The 21,047-nt window shown below is 38.0% G+C and overlaps 3 protein-coding genes across 3 annotated transcripts in view; all 3 read right to left on the minus strand.

Moving 5' to 3' along the window:
• LOC122302872 (protease Do-like 7) overlaps positions 1-9,817 on the minus strand; it is a 39,370-nt gene extending 29,553 nt beyond the window's left edge. The window contains exons 1-2 of the mRNA XM_043114320.1: positions 9,269-9,817; positions 8,966-9,036 (exon numbers count right to left, since the gene is read on the minus strand). Of these exons, the coding sequence (XP_042970254.1) occupies positions 8,966-9,036; positions 9,269-9,560 (363 nt within the window). The 5' untranslated portion in view covers positions 9,561-9,817. The remainder of the gene's footprint in view (positions 1-8,965; positions 9,037-9,268) is intronic.
• Positions 9,818-13,027: 3,210 nt separating this feature from the next.
• LOC122302873 (probable aquaporin NIP-type) lies at positions 13,028-15,066 on the minus strand. The gene is made up of 5 exons (XM_043114322.1): positions 14,747-15,066; positions 14,364-14,585; positions 13,982-14,179; positions 13,597-13,658; positions 13,028-13,488 (listed from the first exon to the last, which is right to left on the minus strand). The coding sequence occupies exons 1-5, from the start codon at positions 14,894-14,896 to the stop codon at positions 13,275-13,277; spliced, it is 846 nt and encodes a 281-aa protein (XP_042970256.1). The 5' UTR covers positions 14,897-15,066; the 3' UTR covers positions 13,028-13,274.
• Positions 15,067-17,086: 2,020 nt separating this feature from the next.
• On the minus strand, positions 17,087-20,351 carry LOC122302874 (U-box domain-containing protein 4). Its single transcript, XM_043114323.1, has 2 exons — positions 19,829-20,351; positions 17,087-18,193 (listed from the first exon to the last, which is right to left on the minus strand). Exons 1-2 carry the CDS (start codon positions 20,140-20,142, stop codon positions 17,341-17,343), a joined length of 1,167 nt encoding a protein of 388 aa, XP_042970257.1. The 5' UTR covers positions 20,143-20,351; the 3' UTR covers positions 17,087-17,340.
• Between the last annotated feature and the right edge of the window lie 696 nt (positions 20,352-21,047).

The raw sequence follows: 21,047 nt of genomic DNA on the forward strand, positions 1-21,047 counted from the left end.
CTCGGCTGAAAACTTCACACCACAATACTCTAGCTATCTCACAATGTAGCAGGAGATGATTCACTGACTCACCATCTTTCTTACACATACAGCACCAATCAATAATGATTACCCGACGCTTTCGCAGGTTATTGGTAGTCAATATCTTACCCAGAGCTACTGTCCACATGAAGAAAAGTGATTTGGGAGGTGCCTGATTCCTCCACAATCTTCTCCATGGAAACGGAGAGTTTGGTATAACTGTAAGAGCCTTATAATAAGAGCGAACCGAGAAAGTACCTTTACCCGTAGGTTTCCACCATAGCTTATCTTCTTGCAAACCATTCCGCTTCATAGAATACCGGAGGTTAAAGAACTCCGCGAAAGTGTTTACTTCCCAATCATGTGCTGCTCTACAGAAAGTGACATTCCAAACGACTTGATCCCCTGCGCGAACCACTAGGTCCGCCACCGAAGCTTCTTGATCGCAAGCCACTTGGTATACCGATGGAAAAGAATCCTTCAGTGCCTCCTCCCCACACCAAATGTCCGTCCTAAATCTTATACATGTGCCCTCCCCCACCAAGACTTTAGTATGATTGACAAACGTCCCCCACCCTCTTCTTATTTGCTTCCAGACCCCCACTCCATACGATCCATTCCCCTCTCTAGTACACCATCCCCCCCATATACTGCCATGTTTACTATCCACTACTAATTTCCATAAAGCTTCCAGCTCCATATTATATCTCCACAACCATTTCCCTAGGAGTGCCCGATTGAAGGTTCGCAAGTTCTTTATCCCCAATCCACCTGAAGCAATTGGTCTGCACACCTTATCCCAACTGATTAGGTGAAACTTGAATTCATCCCCCAAACCACTCAAGGAAATCACGGTACAATTTTTCAATCATTGCCGCCACAGAAGCTGGAATTGGGAATAAAGACAGAAAATAAGTGGGTAAGTTAGCTGCTTATTTTCTCGATAACTGTATCCCAAATAGCTATTGCTCGTGAAGCTGCCCCCAACGGTAAACCCAAATATGTCATAGGAAGGGTGGCTACCTTACACCCCAGTGTGCTAGCCAACTGACGAGCTCTACTAACATTCCCAACTGGAACTAGTTCTGATTTATCAAAATTCACTCTCAAACCCGATGCTGCTTCAAAACATAACAATAGCGCTTTTAGTGTCCTCAGTTGTTCTTGTTCAGCCTCATAGAAAATTAGAGTGTCATTTGCAAAAAGTAAGTGAGAGATCGAGATAAAGCCCCTATTCAAATCACCCACTGAAAATCCAGCCAGCATACCATTGGTAACAAGTATCATTAACATTCTACTCAAGGCCTCCATGATGATAACAAAGAGGAGTGGGGACAATGGATCCCATTGTCTTAAGCCTCTCGAGCTGTTAAAGAATCCTTATGGACTGCCATTAATCAGAACTGAAAATTTTGCCGTTGAAATGCACCATTTGATCCACCTACACCATTTTTCCCCAAAGCCACACCTCACCAGTAGGTAAATCATGAAGTCCCAATTTACATGGTCATATGCTTTTTCCATGTCTAACTTACAAATAATCCCTGCAAAACCAGATTTTAGTCTACTATCCAAGCACTCATTGGCTATTAATACCGAATCCAGTATTTGACGACCCCTAACAACATTTTGTGGCTTTGAGATTATCTTACCAATGGCCGCCCCCAACCTGTTTGCTAGCACCTTTGAGATAATTTTATAGAAACCGTTAATGAGGCTCACGGGCCTAAAGTCCTTCACTTCCACAGCCTCGGACTTCTTTGGAATTAAAGAAATAAAAGACATATTTAAACTTTACAAGAATTTCCCAGACGAGAATAGTTCTTGGAAAACCTTCAATAAATCCTCTTTTACCACCTCCCAACAAGTTTGGAAGAACCACATCGAAAAGTCGTCTGGTCCTGGTGCTTTGTCTTGCCTCATACGTCTGATCACTTCATATATCTCCTCTTCCTCAAACGCTCTTTCCAACCATACCGTTGTCTATGGCTCAATGGAATCAAATACAAGTCCATCCACTTTTGGCCTCCAACCCTCTCTTTCTGTAAATAGCTATTCGAAAAAATTCAGCACATGTTCCCGTATCACAAGTGCCTCATTGCACTCTCTACCATTGATATTCAGCATCTCAATGGTGTTATTCCTCCTCTGAGAGTTTGCCACTCTATGGAAGAATTTTGTACTTCGGTCCCCTTCTTTCAACCACAATACTCTTGATTTCTGTCGCCAAGATATCTCTTCAAGTGATAAAACTCTTTCCAGCTCTAAGGTCAATTCTGCCTTTCTTGATCTTTTCTCTGTGGTGAGAGATCTACCTTCATTGATCCTTTCAAGAACCCGGAACTCCTCCATCATGTTTTTCTTTTGCTCCCCTAAATCACCAAAAGATTGAGAATTCCAGAGCTTTAAATCTTCCTTTAAAGCCTTTAGTTTGCCTGCAAGAATATAAGGAGTACCATTAAACTGGTAAGAGAACCACCACTGCCTTACCCTTTCCACAAAGCCAAGCCACATATTTTCAAACTCGAAGTACCGCCTCCCACTTTGAATGCCTCCTCCATCCAGTAAAATTGGAAAGTGATCTGAGCATATACGCGGCAATCTCCTCTGACTGACCTCTGGATACAGACATTCCCACTCTGGCGATATTAAGAATCTGTCCAACCGTGACCACGTCTGGCTATTGGACCAAGTAAAAGGGCCACCAATGAGTGGTAGATCCACCAGGTTCAATTCAAAAATACAATCGGAAAACTCTGTCATTGCTGGCCGTAAACGACTGTCACCCGATCTTTCAATGGGGAACCTTATGATGTTAAAGTTCCCTCCTATGCACCACGGAAGGTCCCACCAGCTATGAACCCCTGCAAGTTCCTCCCATAGATGGTGTCTGATGTTGTCATCATTCGGTCCATAGATTCCTGCAAAAGCCCATAAGAAGTTATCCTCCACCATCTTTAAAGAAACAGCCACCATGTATTCCCCTATAAACTCCTTCATCTTCATCACCACCCTTTTGTCCCACATCACAAGGATACCCCCCGAAACCCCATTCGACGCCAAATAGACCCAATCTACATAAGGGCAATGTCACACACTTCTCACTATTTTTCTAGTCACCAATTTCAATTTGGTTTCTTGTAGACACACAATATCCGCCCACCATTCCCGTAATAAGTTTTTTATTCGAGAGCGCTTATTATACTCATTTAGCCCCCGAACATTCCAAGACACTATTTTTGGCTTCATAACAAAATAAACGTACCCTTCCCTTTGGTCCTATCTCGGCTTGAACTACCCTCATTCAATGACCAATCCAATCTTTTAAGCTCCCTTCGTTTCTTGGCTCCTTTATTCTTAGAATCCGAGTGACCCGCCTCAATGGCCGTGAGGAGAGCCAGAAATTGTTCTTCATAGCCCACACACCTCATACCCACCATATGCTAAATATCTTTCACCTTATTGAAAACCCAATCCGACATCTCACACTCATTTGGTAATAGATAGTCTAGAGGAATTGGATTCTTGTCCCCCTGCCCTACACCCTGATTACGACCTTCCCATTCCACCATAGTGTTCACTGCCTCCACACCATCTGATATGTGTTCAGATGGAATACCAATGATCTCCCTTATGGCATTCGGCTGATATATCTCTTGAGAATCAGGAACCATACTTATTTCATTAGTATGGTTACCAACGAATGAGACTAATTTATCATCTAAGTTCTGTCCACAACCCGTAGGTGGGGATGCTCTCGGGAGTTGATTATCATCATTTTCCTCCACTATCTCCTGATCCCTTTCTGTCCCATACTCAGAAAATAATTCTAAATGATCATCCTCTGCACCATGAGCCTCCGACTGAGCAATAAACTTCACCGTGTTAATTATCGGTGAGTTCTGTGCAAAGAAATCCGGGAAAAGTGCCACTGGGGGCTGGATCTCCTTGTTTTCCTCCACCCGTTGCAGGATCTGCTCCACCCTCTTTGCCGGCGCTGTCTGTGGTACCGGCGCAAGTTTCACCGTCGTTAGTTCGGCCTGCGCATGGGTAGAATGATCGGGTCTCAATTTCTCTGCTCCCGACGTAGAAGGATCAGGTCGCGTAATCTCTGCTCCCGACATAGCTGGATCGGGTCTCGGGTTACGGATCCTCCAGCTTTTCGTTATTAATGGCCCGTGGCCTGAGGCCGAGTCACTTAGCCTCTTGGTTGGGCCTTTTACCGCCAGCCCACTTATGCCGAGATTAAAAGACTTCTGGGCCAGATTCGCCCCCCCCTCCAGGCCCACACCCGGACCCTTATAATCCTGCCCCATTTCCTTTTCTATTAATAATTCTATAGTCATACGCAGATCTTCAACCTGCGACTTCGCTTCCCATAGCATTTTCAACGTCTCCCCGTCTGACACTCTACCTACCTCACTCTCTCACTCTGTACATTGCACGTCTCTCTGACAGGGGCCTTACCCATCGCCTTACCCATTTGTACTAGCCTGCCTTCGTTTTCAGTCCGTTGTGCCCGTGGCTGTTCCACCATCAGAGCCTCCCTGTAAGACAAATTTTGTGGCTGTGCCTTGATCATCATCCTTTTCCGATTGCTATCACTGTGCATTTTCCTCTTTTCATCAGAGAGGTCCCATAACGCTTCCCCCATCTTATTCCATCCATTTCCTTCTTCCTCAGGTACAAATATGAAATTCCTCCTCCCTCCACCTCCATATTCTGCCACTACCAAATAACGCCCTCTCGAGTTTGAGCACCGTTGAACTATGAAACTACTACTGCCTTCCCATTTTGTGGTGTAGAACTCCTTTTGTTCTTCCAATGAGCAGACCTCCATTGCCTTAGCCAACCACTACACTACTGAAGGGCCCAGGCTTATCTTTGCCACCATCTTCCATGTTTTTTCAGTGATAACCACCCTACCCCCTTCCTTTTCAAGAGTGAAGCATTTTGAGTCTATAACTAACTCCTTAACCCACTGCATAGTGTATCAGTATAACTCAGTAAACGCCGCCGAGAGAATCGTCTTTAATTACCCAAACTAAAGGACTGAAAGAAAGCTAACCATCACTAGTAGAAAGTGTATGGAGAGAAAGTGTCTAGACCACTTGCTTGACATTTTTTTAAGAATAACAACCTTCGTCTAGCAAACAGAAATGTAAGGGAGATTTTCTATATATATTTCTAATATATATATATATATATTCACACACACACAATTGTGCATGTACGTGTTAGGGTTCTTAGGGCTGTTGATCCAAATTTCAGTACGCCTGCTACTACCTAGCTCCCTGCAAACAAAATTAGCCTCGTATCCCTGAGAAGGATGCCTCTTATGCCTAAGTCTGTTCTTCCCCGTAGTGTGTGTGGTGGGTGTGTTCTATTAAAAACAAGGCTATCCAGTTTTGGTCTCCACGAAAAAATTTCTAAAAACAACTTCTCATAATAATTCACAATATGGGCCTTAATATCATCTTGATCCATAAACAACCTGTCGCCTTCACGAAGAACCTCAATCGCATTATATCTTCTATGAGAATTCGACAATTGATGAAAAAATTTGGTACACCTATTGCCTTCCTTCAGCCATAATGCCCTTGATTTTTGCCTCTATGATATCTCATCCATTAAAGCTAAATTTTCCAGATCTGAAACCACCCCTAATTTTCTGGATCTATCCTCTTCCGATGACGACCCTTGCACCTCATTCTCTTCCAAAATACGCAACCCCTCCATTAGCCGCTTCCTCTTTGAATCCAACAACCCAAATTCCTCTTTATTCCATTTCTTTAAATCATTGTTTAAAGATATTAACTTACTGGCCAACACAAAACTAGGAGTGCCAGAAAAATTGTAGGAATTCCACCAACATCTAACTTTATCCCCAAAACCTTCAACCTTTAATCACATGTTCTCAAACTTGAAGCAACTTCTTCTAGTCACAGACCCCCCACAATCCAACATTATGGGAAAATGATCAGAACACAGTCTCGGCAAAACTTTCTGCTTCAAACCAGAAAAATGGGCCTTCCAAGAAGGCAAAACCAGAAAACTGTCCAACCTTGAAGAAGATCTGCCATTAGACCAAGAAAAATCACCTCCCACCAAAGGTAAATCAATCAGATTTAAATCAAAAATTAAATCTGAGAAGGAAGCCATAGCACTTGAAAAATGTGAAACCCCCGACCTCTCACTAGGAAACCTAGTAAGATTAAAATCCCCTCCAAAACACAAGGTAAATTCCACCAACTATAAACACCCAACATTTCATCCCATAATTGGCATCTTCTACAATCCACATTAGGGCCATATATCCCGGCAAAAGCCCACTCAAACCCATCCTCAATGTTCTTAAAATGACATGCCACCAAGAATTCTCCCACAAAGTGATCCAACGGCTCCACCACCCTACTATTCCACAAAATAATGATTCCACCCGAAGCCCCATTAGAAACCAGCTCTACCCAACCCACACTATTACAATTCCACAAACTCTGAACTATAGCTTGATTCACAAATTTAAACTTGGATTCTTGGAGACAAATAACATCAGCCTTCCAATGATGCAACCAATTTTTCACCCTAAGACGTTTCCTATAATCATTTAAACCCCTAACGTTCCAAGAAATAATTATAGGCTTCATTACAAACCATTGACAGCCCTTTCCTTACCTTTATCCCTCCATCCACTCCCATCCCTGGACTTATAATTAATAGAGCACTCCAATCTTTTAAGTTCCCTCTCTTTCTTTGCAGTAGACTTGGCCAAAACAGGTTGACCCGCTTCTATAGCAATCAAAAGAGCTCTGAATTGTTCTTCAAATCCTTCACAAGAAATTCCCACACAATATCTAATCTCTTCTACCTTTCTCAAAACCCAATCAGAAGAATTACAAGGCCATTCTAATTCTGGATTAAAAAAACTCAACAGAACAGGATTTAAATCCTCATCAGATTCTACAAGCACCCCAGACTCACAAGAAGCAGAGTCATCACCTCTCCCCGCCACCATCTGTAAACCAAAATTATTAAAAAAAGTAATAGGAACCTCTTCCACACAAGTATCACTTCCCTCAATCTCTATACCATTCTCCTCAATAACCTTAGTCCCTTCAACACGATTCAAAGAATCCACAGACTCAACAACCAACTCAGAACTCAACCCCAAAAACTTCACCGATGACACACCCACCTCCTTCCCATCCTTCTCAGACATACACAACGTCGGAGTACTACTAGCAGACCCCCCCCCCCACCTCCTTCGACCCCTTCTGAGAAGACATTGACTGAAACAAAGTCATCTCCAAACTAGGTTGGACCTTCAAAAGCTCCATATCAGAATGGAACCCCTCAACACTGTTCATATCCAAAAAATGCGTCTCCTGAACAAAAATATGGGCGACATCACATCAAAACATGGATCCTGGCCAAGTAACTAAGGCATCCTCTTCCCTCCATTTGGTGATTAAATGAGACTAGAAGATTAAAGGTTTGAACTAGCAAGATATGGCATAAAGGCTAGAGTTTTGCTAGGCGAGATCAGATTCTCAGGTTCTTATTATGTTAGATGAAGTGGGCCATATAGCTTCTAACAAATCGGTAAAATAAACAAAATGAAAAAAGGGAAAATGGAAAAAGAAGCCAAGGAGCTTCTTTAGCACAAACAACTTGCAGACCAACCCGTTACCTCCTCAAGTTTCACACCTAAAGATCAAATTAGTTTCCACTACAAATTCTCTAAGGCCCCATTTGGATGCTGAAATGAAATGAGATGAGATGATAAATCTGTGAATATTAGTAAATGGTTTGAGCTAAGATGTTTTATTGGATTTTGAAAAATGAGAGAGAAAAAATTGAATAAAAATATTATAAAATTAAAATATTGTTAGAATATTATTTTTTAATATTTTTTTGTTTTGGGATTTAAAAATTTGAATTTAATGCTTTGTTTGGAAGTTTGAAAAAATTGTAATGATTAGGTAATGATTAGATGAAAAAGTTGAAGATTTGAAATTGAAAAGTGTGCTTTAGTCATGTTTGGGAAAGAAATGAGATGAGATGAGATGGGATAGGACGAGATGGGTTGAGATAGCTATCCAAACGAGGCCTAAGTCATTGATATAATTTACGGAAGGGATCCACTAGTCTTTTTTTTTCTTCCATGACTTGGGTGAGCAATCTTTCTTGTTAATGTCAACCAAGTATCTTTGACTTAACCAATGTGTGAGTATGTTCCCCCAGTAAGCACCTAATATTATTGGTACAAGATGGATACAGCAGGGTTACAGATCACCTCATAATTCCTATTTGAGACACTATAAATCCCTTGAGAGAGCACTGAGACAAATGTTTCAGTCTTTACCAAAGTTGTGGTAAGAAATCCAACTCCTCCTGGGGATTTCAAGTACTGTCAAAAGGAAAATACCATGGGTAGTGATAACTGCCATACGACTCTCCATAAGTTCCATCGAGAGGAGAGTTCCTCTTCTCCCTAGTATGGGTCTTCATCTTCCAATCTTGATCACTTCATTTCCATGAAAAAAGTAATTAGTCCCATAGTGGTTTTTTATTAACATTCTAACGATTTTCTTCAAAGAAATTTAAAACAAAAGTCATCTCCTTCTAAATGGCTACAAGACTAATGAAAGTATTTGTAGACATGATATTGCGCTTATTGCTCCATCTGCTGTAAAATAGACCATATCCCATTGGTGGCTTCAAGACAATAGACCTCATGGGTCATCTCCGGAAATTTAAGCATGAACTAAGAACTCACCAACATAACCAGCCACCAGTAAACTATTGCAATCACTTAGATATATTCCAACTACATAAGATATCGCAAAGGCAATATATTCAACCATAAATTCTAATTAAGCTGCTATCAGATCAAAATTTGTGCAATTGACATTAGAAGCAACCCAAGAACGAGTCTTCTTACGGGATCTCTGTATATAGGATGCACCGGGATTTCTTCACGGTTCACAAACATTGCCTCTGCAACTACAGGCCCTACAAAAAAGAATAGATAAGAAGTGAAAAACATAGAAAAAATAAAACCAGCCATGGGAACAATTGAGTAAACAAACACAAAATTCTGCTTCGTCTCCGCGCATATAAATTGCAACGGGTATCTGGTCTAAAGTGCTTCAATTTCTTACTTTTTCCACATGTTCCCAACGAAGAAACGAAGACAAAAATCGGTTTTTTAATCTTTAAGCAAAGAAATTATATATATGAGTACCGGGCTTGACAACATGCCGGTTGGTAAGGATGATCCCACGGCACTTGTCGACGACGAAGCCGGTAGCGTAGCTGGCACCGGCAGACTCAGTGTCAAAGGCGCGGCAGGCAGTGGTGCGGAGAACGACCACGGCAGGGACCACCTTGTTAAGTGCCTTCCTCCAGTCCTCGGCGGTGGCCACGTTCTCACGAAAAGGAGGGTCGATCTCCATGCACAGTTCATCCTTCACGGTGCTAGCCCCGTCCACGAGCCCCATCCCCTCCGATCCCAGCCTCTCCAACGGATCCCCCATTCACACAGTCAAGATTACGCTCGCCGATTCTTCCTTTTGTGGAACTTTCTCTGAAAAGTGAGAGAGAGTTTAGGGTTTTAGGGTGTGGGGTGGAGTCTAACTGAGTCGACTTTTGTTGCGTGGGGAAGTTGAGATGAAGGGAGAGAGGAAGAGATGCTTTAATATGCGCGCGCGTGTTGTCTGCCCGTTGAGAGGGCTTTCGTGCGGGTGAAGTCTGACTACGAGGCTGGTTTTGAGTGAGCCAATGATGCTTTCACTTCGGGAGAAAGTAGGAGGGCCAAGTACGACCTCGACTGTCTACTTACATCTTGTTGAGAAAGTGGTACTGTTTTATCTCGTATTTTTTTATGAAAAAATCTTATTGTAAACATATTTTATGTACTAATATTTACATCAATATTAATACGTAAGGTATATATTTAACAAAATGATATCAATTAAAGATAAAATTTAATTTTTATAAGATAGAAAATTTTTTTCTTCTTTCAAAATTTTTTTATATTTTTTATAAAAAATATAAAAAAAGTATCAGTATACAAATTGGTGAACAAAGTATGCTTGTATCTAGTAAAACTCTTTTTTTATTATAATTTTTTTGAATTTTTATATAAAATTTAATAAATAATTTATTTTTTAAATTTTTAAATAATAAAAATATTAAAAAATAATATTCTACTAATATTTTATTTAACTTTTAATTTTTATCTAAAATTATCTTATCTTATCTTACTATCTAAACCATATTTTAAAATTTCCATTTGATTTTTAGATAAAAATTGAAATTTAAATAAAATATTATTTTTATTTTTATAAGAATTTAAAAAAATTATATTGACTAGATGAGATATAATTTTTTAATATTATTTTTCTTTTAGTATTTAAAAAAATTAATTATTTATTATACTTTATATAAAAATTTTAAAAAATTATGATAATTATATTAGGTGAAATGAGATAATTTAAAAACAAACCAACTCTTATACGAATTTGCTCATGATGGTCAACTTTTTAAGCAAAATAATGGATTTTATATCACTAATTTACACTATTTGCCATCGAAAATTTGAAAATGAAATTAAAATAAAATCAATCTGACTGTTATATAACTGGAAAAACAAAAAGGTGGTGGATGATTGGTCCCAAAAAATTAAAAAACCAGAGGCATGCAGCCAATCGATCCATAAATTATAATTTTCCAGGAGACTCATGTGCGGTAGTACTTTTACGAGATTCAAGGTCTGATCGCGACTTTGACCATTGCATTTTACCGAAAATCCAAAACAAGCTTTGCATAAAGTTCATATCATGTGCATCAATCATCGAAATCTCTTCCCCACTACAGATCATCAGTTGCTTACACCCTTCTTCGCCTAAATATGGCTACCTATATTATGAGACACGACAGCAAAATATATGTTGAATGCACGAAACTGCAAGGCGAGGTCCTCGACTCCCTCGTCCCTCAATGTAAGCTTTTTGTTTTTTTCTTCTTCTTCTTCGAATTTCAGAGCCAGCCAAATTAATATGTGCTTCATGCATGCATACCTTGCAAAGTGATAAGTTTACGTAAACTCTTTACAAAACCTAAAAATGAAATCCAAAACAGAGACAATCCACTTTCATACGTACTTCGTTTTGTGAGAGCTAGAGTAAATGACGATTGCACGTGATAAAAAAATAATTATAGCAGAACTGTAGTACACTAATATGTAGTGCACCTAACGCCTCTTAGCAAAATATCTCATAAGCAAAGAGATTGTGTTAATCTAAAAATGTGTGTAGGCGTATTCTTGTAAAAATCTTTGTAAAATTATATTATAACAAATATTAAAATGGATTAAAGTGAGAATGGGTCAAAGTGAACTCAACATGACTAAAGCAGAACTCATACAGAGAGTTCACTCAACAAGCACTTAACATTACATTCGAGTGGAACTCATACAGAAAGTTGGCTCAATAGACGCTTGACATAGAGCTTGAGCATAACTTATACAGAGACTTCACTCAATAGGAGCTAGACGTGGAGCTTGAGTGTAAGTCAAATAAAGAGTTTGCTCAACCATTGATCTACATGGAGCTTAAGCAGTAATCTAGACAGAGAGTTTGCTTAACCCTCACTCAACTTGCAGTTCAAACAAAATTCAACCAAAGAATTCACTTAACCCTCGCTCTACATGGAGCTTAAGCAGTAACTTAGACAAAGAATTCACTCAATCCTCGCTTGAAATATTGCTCGAACAATTCTGAAGTATAATGTGTGCTTGACACATAACTTGAGTAAATATTTAGAATTGTCACTTAAACTAGGGTTTGAGCCAAAGTTTTTAATACCATTCTGATGACCATTTCAATTAAAGCACTGAAACAAAATATATCGATACTAGTATCGTTTCAGAATTAATTATATATAAATAATTATATATATATATATAAACTACCAACTAATACAATAAATACATATATATATATATGTAAGTATGTATCATATATATGTGTATATATATAAAAGAATTAAAAATTTATAAAATAAATATAAGTTTAAAAAATACAAATTTGAGTTGAAAGACAGAAACAAAGAAAAAAATTAAAAGAATAGAGAAATTATTAAAAATAATGATATTTAAAAAAAAAGGCATGAGAGGGCATATTTAAAGTTACAAAAAAATTAAAATTATATAAATAGATTTTATATTTTAGAACTAATTAAATACTATTTGAATTTAAAATTTACAAAAATGTTATCCAAGCACAAAAAAAATTATAAAAACAATTTGAAACAGAACAGGGTCTAGAATGCCAATTCCAGTCGAAATGGCTGAAATTTGACTGGAATGGCCATAACGGACTGGAACGAGCTGAAACTTGGAACAAAATGGAACAGATATAATATACCAGATACTATACTAGAACAGCTAGAATGGAATGGAATTTAAAATTATGGTTTGAGCTCTGTATTCCTAAGTGGATATAAAAGAAAACTTATGTGTTGTCATAAGGTGTGGAAAAATTGAGTTAAAACAAAGTTCCTGCCAAGAGCACTTAAGAGAAACTCACTTCCACATTCAAAGTTGAGTCTCTCTTGAAAAATACATTTCCATCATATCATACTCAAAATTAAACATAGTTGAGTACATTGGTGTGGACATGTTTATTGGGTGGAAGGTTTCCAGAGCTGCCGTTAATGCAGAGATAAAGAGGTTCTCATGGAAAGTTATAGAAAGGTCGAAATTTCGACACTGCATGCATACAAAGACCGAGTGGGTTACTCAGGGTGTTGTAAGCCTACTTAACTACTACAAAAGTTTTGTAAGTGTTTCTAAATTAGTTGTAACAAACTAAAATTTCTATAATGGATTTGAGGTGATGACTTACACTCAAAATGATTTTAAATTTTGAAGACCTTATTCAAATGAGTTTCCACTTTGTGATTAAAATTGATGTGTTGATTATTTGTGTAATCTATCTCATTGATTAATTGATTGTTTGTTATTAATTTATTAATAGACCATCAAATTCAAAATACACCTATTCCTCCCTTCTCTTCTAGGTGTTGTATTGGGTAGAATCACTACTTTTTCATACTGAAATTTAAACTCAACAGCAAACTCAAAACAAAAAATATGAAGAAATTGAAAACAGTAGTTAGCCCAATGCTTGTTGCGGAAAATTGAAGGCTCCTGATCGAAACTGGCCTGCAACTGCAAGTACTATATATTAGGCTGCAGAAGCTCTCAGAAATAATCCACCTCGGGCTAAGTCCTTGTCCTTGAGAGGTTTGTCTGTGCATCTTATTAGATTATAGGCAAAAGCTCCGGCAATCGCTCCGATAATTGGCCCTACGATATACACCCATAATCCTTTATAGAGATGCTTTACAATTGCAGGCCCTATGCTCCTTGCCGGATTCATCGAAGCTCCTGAAATCGGCCTGCAATGCATGTAAATATTTGATCTGTGTTTAGCAGAGAAGAATAAGGAGCGCTTCGACTTTGGATGCTATGTATAATATCAATATAGACACATAACAGAGAATTACCCAGCAACGAAGACATTTAATAGTATAGTCATTCCAACAGCAAGTCCTGATAGTTCTCCAATCTGTCAAAATAGAAAAATTGGTAACTAAATCAGATTTATTATCCTACATACTGCATCAAGCCACGTCGCTTTTCATCTTACATACTCAAGTTTTCATGCGGATCTTCATTAGATGTGTCCCACAAATTAATTGTTTTATCGATGCAGTCGAACAAAACATGATATATATATATATATATATATACGATATAATATCAACACAGAGTAATGCGTAAGTGGCAAACAATATAGTTTTTTTCGATGCTCTTAATTAAATAGGTTTTTGATGTAGGAAAATAAAGTGTAAGTGACAAATTTTAAGGTTTATGATCTGGATTACATACCGCTCTATTATCTGTGCCAGTGCCGGAGATGACAAACATCAAAAGGAAGGTGATGACAATCTCCAGAACTAAGGATTGGGTGTTGGATCCAACCGGTACAGTTCCGAAGTAATCATTTGGGGTAACATCAAGCACTAGAGCTAATGTGCCACTGGCAAGAATTGATCCCATTAGTTGAGCTGCCACGTACAAAGGAACCTATGCAACATTGGAAAAATGGATACTTATAAAGCGTCAAGTTATAGACATTAATCAGTAAATATCATGACCACTCGTGGCATAACATTTATCATGTTATGTATTTATCATATTTATGGAAGAAAGTAATGGTCAAGATTGCTAAGAGATAAACAAAGAAAATGAGTCTTATAATATTTATGACCTGCTTGTAAGGAAACCGGCGAAAGATTGCGGAAGTAATGGTCACAGCGGGATTGAAGTGGGCTCCAGAAATATGACCAACAGTGTAAATCATGACCGTGACAATCAATCCCCATGTCACACATATGCCCGGAAACGTGATCGACCCATAAATCTTATTCACAGCAACTGAGCCACAGCCAGCAAATATCACGAAATACGTACCAATGACTTCTGCTATCAACTGCAAATAACGTACCCAACTATACTCATTTCGAAAATCGCATGCAAAGAAATTCCAGTAGATATATATGCACAGCCATATTCATATGGTCCCCCATCAGTATCGAGGATATATATATATGGATGATATATAGAATTGAATACAAATATACACGCACAAACCTTTTGCGTGATTGTTACCACTGAAGCCGATGAGCAAAAGATGTCTGCATTGGTTTTGGCAGTGGTGGAAGGCTCGACATGAACACCTTCTTCGATCTTTATGATCTCATGTGTACGTTCTTCTTCTATTCCATGTGATTTCGTGGCCATTGTTGTGGAAAGAACGCAATGTAGGAACTGAGCCTGAGGGGAGTGATGAAAATTTTGAAGGCTTTACAGTGAAAGCCTGCTCTGTATAGGTTGGCGTGATTAATGGGGTTCTACATGATAAGGTAGTTTTGATTTAGATTTGAATATACTTGAGGGAAAAACGTTTTTTTTTAGTTGGAATTAGACACTTGGCACGGGAGTTTAGTGGATTTAGGAATTAGGATACTTCTCAAAAAGGGAAAAAATTGGGATTTAAGATAAATTGGTAACTAAAATAAATAGGATTGATCTAAAAGAAAGTCGGTTCATGCCAAATCATTTTATTTTTCCTCATACATCCAAAATAAATTAGCTACCTTATTTTATTTTATCTTATTTAATTATTATAATTTTTTTAAAAAAATTCAACACAAAATATAATAAATAATTCAACTTTTTTAAATTTTAAAACAAAAATTATATTATAATAATATTTTATTCAACTTTCATTTTAAAAAATCATTTCTTATTGTCTTATTTAATTATGAAAAAAATCTAATTGTAAGCGATCCTGCATACCAATACGGCACATCCATCTAATGTGATTGATAAAAAAGTAGACTTTATTGAAAATAATATCAATTTAAATTTTGAATATGAAAACATCAACATTGATGATACGTGAATTAACTTGTACATAACAAAAATCTTTAATTATAATAGATTTAATTAGCTTTAAATTCTAAACTCCGTCCTTATTTTCTTTGTTGGGCCAAGCATGATTGGTACGACGGAATTGATAAATTGCATGTAGGTGCAACATTTTTCTCGATGATTAAAGTCCTTTGTTGACTTACGTAGTAGAAGTACTATCGACATGTTTTTGTGCCCACGAAAGGTCACAGAGTACCCCTCGGACGCCTTCCACATTAATCAATCGTCGCTTTCACTTTAGGATATTGAGAAAGTAGTTTAGAGACTGAAAAGTTTAAGAAGATAAGACTATAGGAAAAAGAGGGGTTAATAATTTTGCTTATTAAGCTTTTATGAGCACAGCCATACATATCAATTGCACAGGTTGAATTTCTTTTTGCATTTCTATAATTTTACTTACTTTATACGTAAGTTTTGTTTTTTACCCTTTTTTCTGTGCTAGTCCCTTCCTATATATGTGCTCTCCATATGGTAATATTAATGTTTTTTTACCGTAATAATAATATTATTATTATTAATATCATTTTTGGTCACATATGGCGGCTTGCCTAGCTTGCTGTCCTTTCAAATTCAAAGTCATTTTGCTTAGTAATAGGAGAGATTCAAATATTAGGCCAGTTGAAATTACGGGAAACTGAATTTGGTGAGAGTCCCATTAAAATGGATTTAAGCAGTCCATCGGGTAGACTAGAATCTGTTTATTTTTTTATTTTTTTATTATTAAAAAATAATAATAGATCAGATTTCCTCAACTCAGCATTTATCACGATTAAAAGGGGTATTGTCAGTTGTGCATTAATTAAAGAAACTTAGAAAAGCCATGAACTTCTATGACTCCCAAGTCTTCGATCCTTTTCCAAGACGCAAACATGATGAATTGAATCAATATTGCAGAACAGACTTCCAACATGCAACTCCAAAGATATAAGCTTGCAACTTGCCAGCCATCACCATGCATGGCAACGCAGCTTAACACCACATTCTTCATTAATCCTGTCTCATTGCAAAATCTCGAGAAAGAAAAGCTAAAGAAAAAACCGTTAACATCCACTGGCATGAGTACTAAATGCAACCTTTAAGAATTTCCTTCCACTAATGACAGCTCTAGTTTGGTCATCCTGCCTAATTCTCTGTTCCTTTTTCAATTTAGGAATCATGAAATAGAGATACCAATTAATTCTGAAACAGAAAACAGGCGGATAATTCAAGCCAGCAAACCAGAAATCTTTTTTACACTCATGAAAGCAAAGGTCAATTCCACAAACAACAGAGATGCTGACTCCACGCCCATTAGTCTTGAACCAGAAGTGAACATCAGTCAGAGAATATTCTACATGTTCACCATCGCAATATCATGCCTCAGAACCTAGTGTCGAACTGGGAGTTTTCCGAAGAAAGATTCCAGAAAAGCATAATAGTAACTGCTAGTGGAAGAACTACCATCAGGGGAGCTCCTAGGCAAGCAAAAAGAGAGACTGAAAAAGTATGAAAACCAAGTAGAGGTGAAAGAAGAACTTTACTATCTCTGTATAACAAGTAATACAGAAGTTCCTTTACAAATCTACTACAAAATTATACTTTTTGACCTCATACAGCTTCAAGTTTATTGACAGTTACCAGTCACCCGGTACGTCCATATACGACCTGGACTGGCATCACTCACTATACCTTATTTTATTTTTTCTTCCTACGGGAAGTTACATTTTACAAATCCCATGTGCACAAAGACAAAGCCTTAAAAACCAAAACAATCATTTTGAAGGAACTTCAGAAGTACAACTAGCAATAGGCAGATCAGTTGGTGTGCATACTAGAGCCCTTCGCTGTAAGTGCCTCAAACTCTGCTCCATACTAACTTGCACCATCTCAGCTAGCATCTTCTTTGCTTTACCAGATTGATCGTCTCCATCAATTTGAGAGATTATGTTGCATACTATATTCTCCAGCGTGTCAGCTTGAAGCTCAGATCTTGCATATGGAGAGTCTCTCAGTAACTGCAAGAGCATTTGAGCTTTGGACTGAGATTTGGGTGTTCCTTGAACAGTGAGCTCAAGAAGTCCAGGTATTACGCCCTCTCTAAGAATTGGTTCCCTATATTTGCATCGGTCACTCTGACACATTGTCAGCAATGCTCCAACTGCATGCTCCCGACTTTGGAGAGAGCCATTTTCAAGCACCTCAACAACTGCAAGCACTCCACCTTCTTCAGATGCCAAGGCACTCCTGCCCTCATCGAATCCCACTAAAGATTCTATAAGAGCACTGCATTTTTCAGCAGTTTTTGAAGATTTTTTACAGGTTTTAAGCAAACTGACTATCGAAGGGATAGGTTTTGTTTCAAGAATGATTTGAGGATTATCAGGGTGCGTTGAAAGATTGGAAAGGGCCATTACAGCATCAGCCTTGGCTTGTGGCCTTCCACGTCCAAGGATTTCCACAAGTGGAGGAATGGCACCAGAGGAACTTATAATTGGCTTATTGGCACCTGAAGCAGACAAAGTAAGCAAAGATGCAGTTGCATACTCCTGTAGATTTATATCCTGTGACTTGAGGAAACTAATTACGGGTTCTAAAGCACCAGCTTCCACTATGCTGATCTTATTCCTGCAAGATAAAACAGGGGCAAGTTTATGCTTTCATAAGACAATTAGTTTTGTCTACAATATCTGCTAGCAAAGTGGAAGGTATATGTTCCTGTCATCCAGGCTCATTAATCAAGCCGCCCCCTTTATGAAACTAGAGGCTGTTGTGTGGTGGTGCACTAAGCAATTCCCTCCGTCCAACATGAGATTTATAAGAGTTGGTTGTGCATCCTTAATGCAGCACAAGAGCAGATTGAAACATAACGGTAAAACAATCAACAAAGGAGATAGAGTTCAGCGGAACCTGTACTAAAGAAACCTTTATAAACTAAGTGAATTATCCCACCAAGTATAATTCCTCTGACAGAAATATAATGTTTAACAACAAAACAAACAGTTGGATATAGCTTCTCCAAGCCAAATAAAGGTTCCAAAGTATTTGATTATAACTCCAAATTGTCAACTAACTAAAAAGAAAGCATATACGCTAATTTCAAATATATAAACATTATATAAGTGAAGGTAACAAAATAAAATAAATAAGATAAAAAGAATACCGCCACCTTGATAGCAAAAAGTAACAGACACAAAACTCAAAAGGGTGAAAAAGAAACGGAAGGATCCTTCACTCTCACATGAGGTATAAGTTTTCTTCCTCACCAGCGGAAACCCATATTACAATATATCAATAAGAAAACTTCATAGACAAGAAAAGGCAAAGGCGAGAAAAGCAGAAAAAAAAGAAAAAAAGAAAAAAAGAAAAAAAGAAAAAAAAGCAAGAGAAACATGTGAACGAAAGAACCACCACCACTCACGCACCCACCATCCAAAATCCGATTGGCTTTCAACCATAAAAGCATCCAATTCCTTCTAAAGGTCAAAGGACGCCATGGGAATTGCATTGAAACTTTAAGAACCACCAAAAAGCAGATAAGATCATATTAAATCCTAAGGTCAATACTATCCAAACTCATTCCTATCATCAGACTAAAATTTCATTCATTTCATCAGTCCCTTCTCCAATTCCTTCGATTTCTATAAAGTACTTTGTTTTACAACAAATAAAAAATAAAACACAAATAAGAAAAAGCAAAATTCTTGAATGACAAGCATGAGCTATTTGTTCGTTTTTCCTCTGAGAAAGCCAAACCATACCATGAGCCCATCACATTTTACGTCCTAGATCTCTCAACGATCATACGTATCGGAATCCAACCAATTGAAGGGACAAATATTTTCCAAAACTCATTCACGTCTAGGACAAGATAGTCAAGTATAAAACCATATGAAACCATTTGCGGTTTGGTGTGCTAGAAAATTGAGTAAAAGAAAATCACATCTCGGCTTCCAACGCCGAAAAGGTTTAATAATTTTTCTCACCAACCAATCAGAGAAAAATAGTCACCTCCCAAAAAAAGATTAAAAAAAAAGGAAAATAGAGAATAAAGGACAGAACTTGCGAGTACTATTCAATATTCATGCCACGGAAATTGATGAATCGGAGGGCATTAATCTACACGATTGTTAAAAAAGCGTAACTTTTATTCTGCACGAACTTTAGTGAGGCTCTTGAAAATTCGTTTAATTGCAAAAGGAGTTTTATTTTGAATAACTAACAGCAATAAAAGAATATGTAAGAAGGGGGGGCGTGACTTACTTCTCATCTTTGACGGCAAGGTTGAGAAGGGCGAGGAGAGCGGGCTCGTGGAAGCCGGGGTAGTCTGCTCGGAGCATGGACACGAGCGGTTTTACAGCCTGGGAGAGCTGGCGGCGGCAGCGGTGGGAGGTCTTGGTGAGCCGCCGGATCTCGCGGGCTGCCTGGAGCTTGCCGTCGGCGTCGTCAGATTGGATGAGCCGGAGTGCGCGGTCGACGGCAGGGGACGGGGACGTGTAGGAGAAAGACCCTTGTTGGGGAGTATTGTCGAAGTCGGGATTCGTGTCGGTACCGTGGCTATCTCCGGCGAACTCCATGGTATAAAAGAAAATCCGGTACACTAGAGAGAGTAAAAAATAAAAGTGGATTGAGAGAGAGAAAGAGAGAGGCGAGGTGGGAGAGATGTGGAGTAGCAGTTATAAGAGAAAGGAAGGAGGTGAGGGTTGGGAAGGGGGGGAGGGGGTAGAGGGCAGAGGGTTGGTTTCCGGTGTTGTTTGTTTTCTTTGTATTGTCTTTCCCTTTCAACGGCTTTTCTTTTTCTTTTAATTATTTAAACTTGTTTGGCAGTTGTTGGTTCTGGTCGTTCGGTAAAAAGTCTAGAAAACGAATAAAATATAACACAATTAACCAAAAAAAGCAGGTTGTGATTATACCGTTTTTTGGCTTTTACTTTAGATAAATAAATCCATATCCGTATTCCAAACCAAAATAAATAAATAAATAAATAAGGCTAAGATCAGTATTTTTTTTCCTTCTCTTTTAGAGCATACAAAAGGTATGTTCCATGCCCGATGCAAGTATTTGATTCACCTTTTGCCACCGACGTTTCATATTTTGTCAACCTATATTTTTTTAATGTTCGTTTTTATCGTTTATCCCTAATGCTTTTTACAGCGCTATGTTCTTGATGTGTTAGGATTTGATTGGAGAATCCCCAACAGCCTATCCAAAACAAATACTGTGATATTCTTGTTTCTTGGAAGAAAATACAAAATATATATATATATAACATGAACCTAATTAGTCAAGTTTGTTTTCTCTATTAATCGTTAAGAGTAGTTACTGTTCTTGTTCTCTAGTGGAAGGGTCTAATTTTTCTGGCACCTACTCTTTGTTTCGAATTGACTTACAACTAACTCTATCTCCCAAAAAATATAGATTCTAAAACTATATACTCTAACTACAGAGCAAACAAAGCCAAACTTTCTTTTGGTCTCCAATT

The sequence above is a fragment of the Carya illinoinensis genome, chromosome 3, assembly GCF_018687715.1.
Source record: "Carya illinoinensis cultivar Pawnee chromosome 3, C.illinoinensisPawnee_v1, whole genome shotgun sequence".
In the NCBI taxonomy this organism is placed as follows: Eukaryota; Viridiplantae; Streptophyta; class Magnoliopsida; order Fagales; family Juglandaceae; genus Carya; species Carya illinoinensis.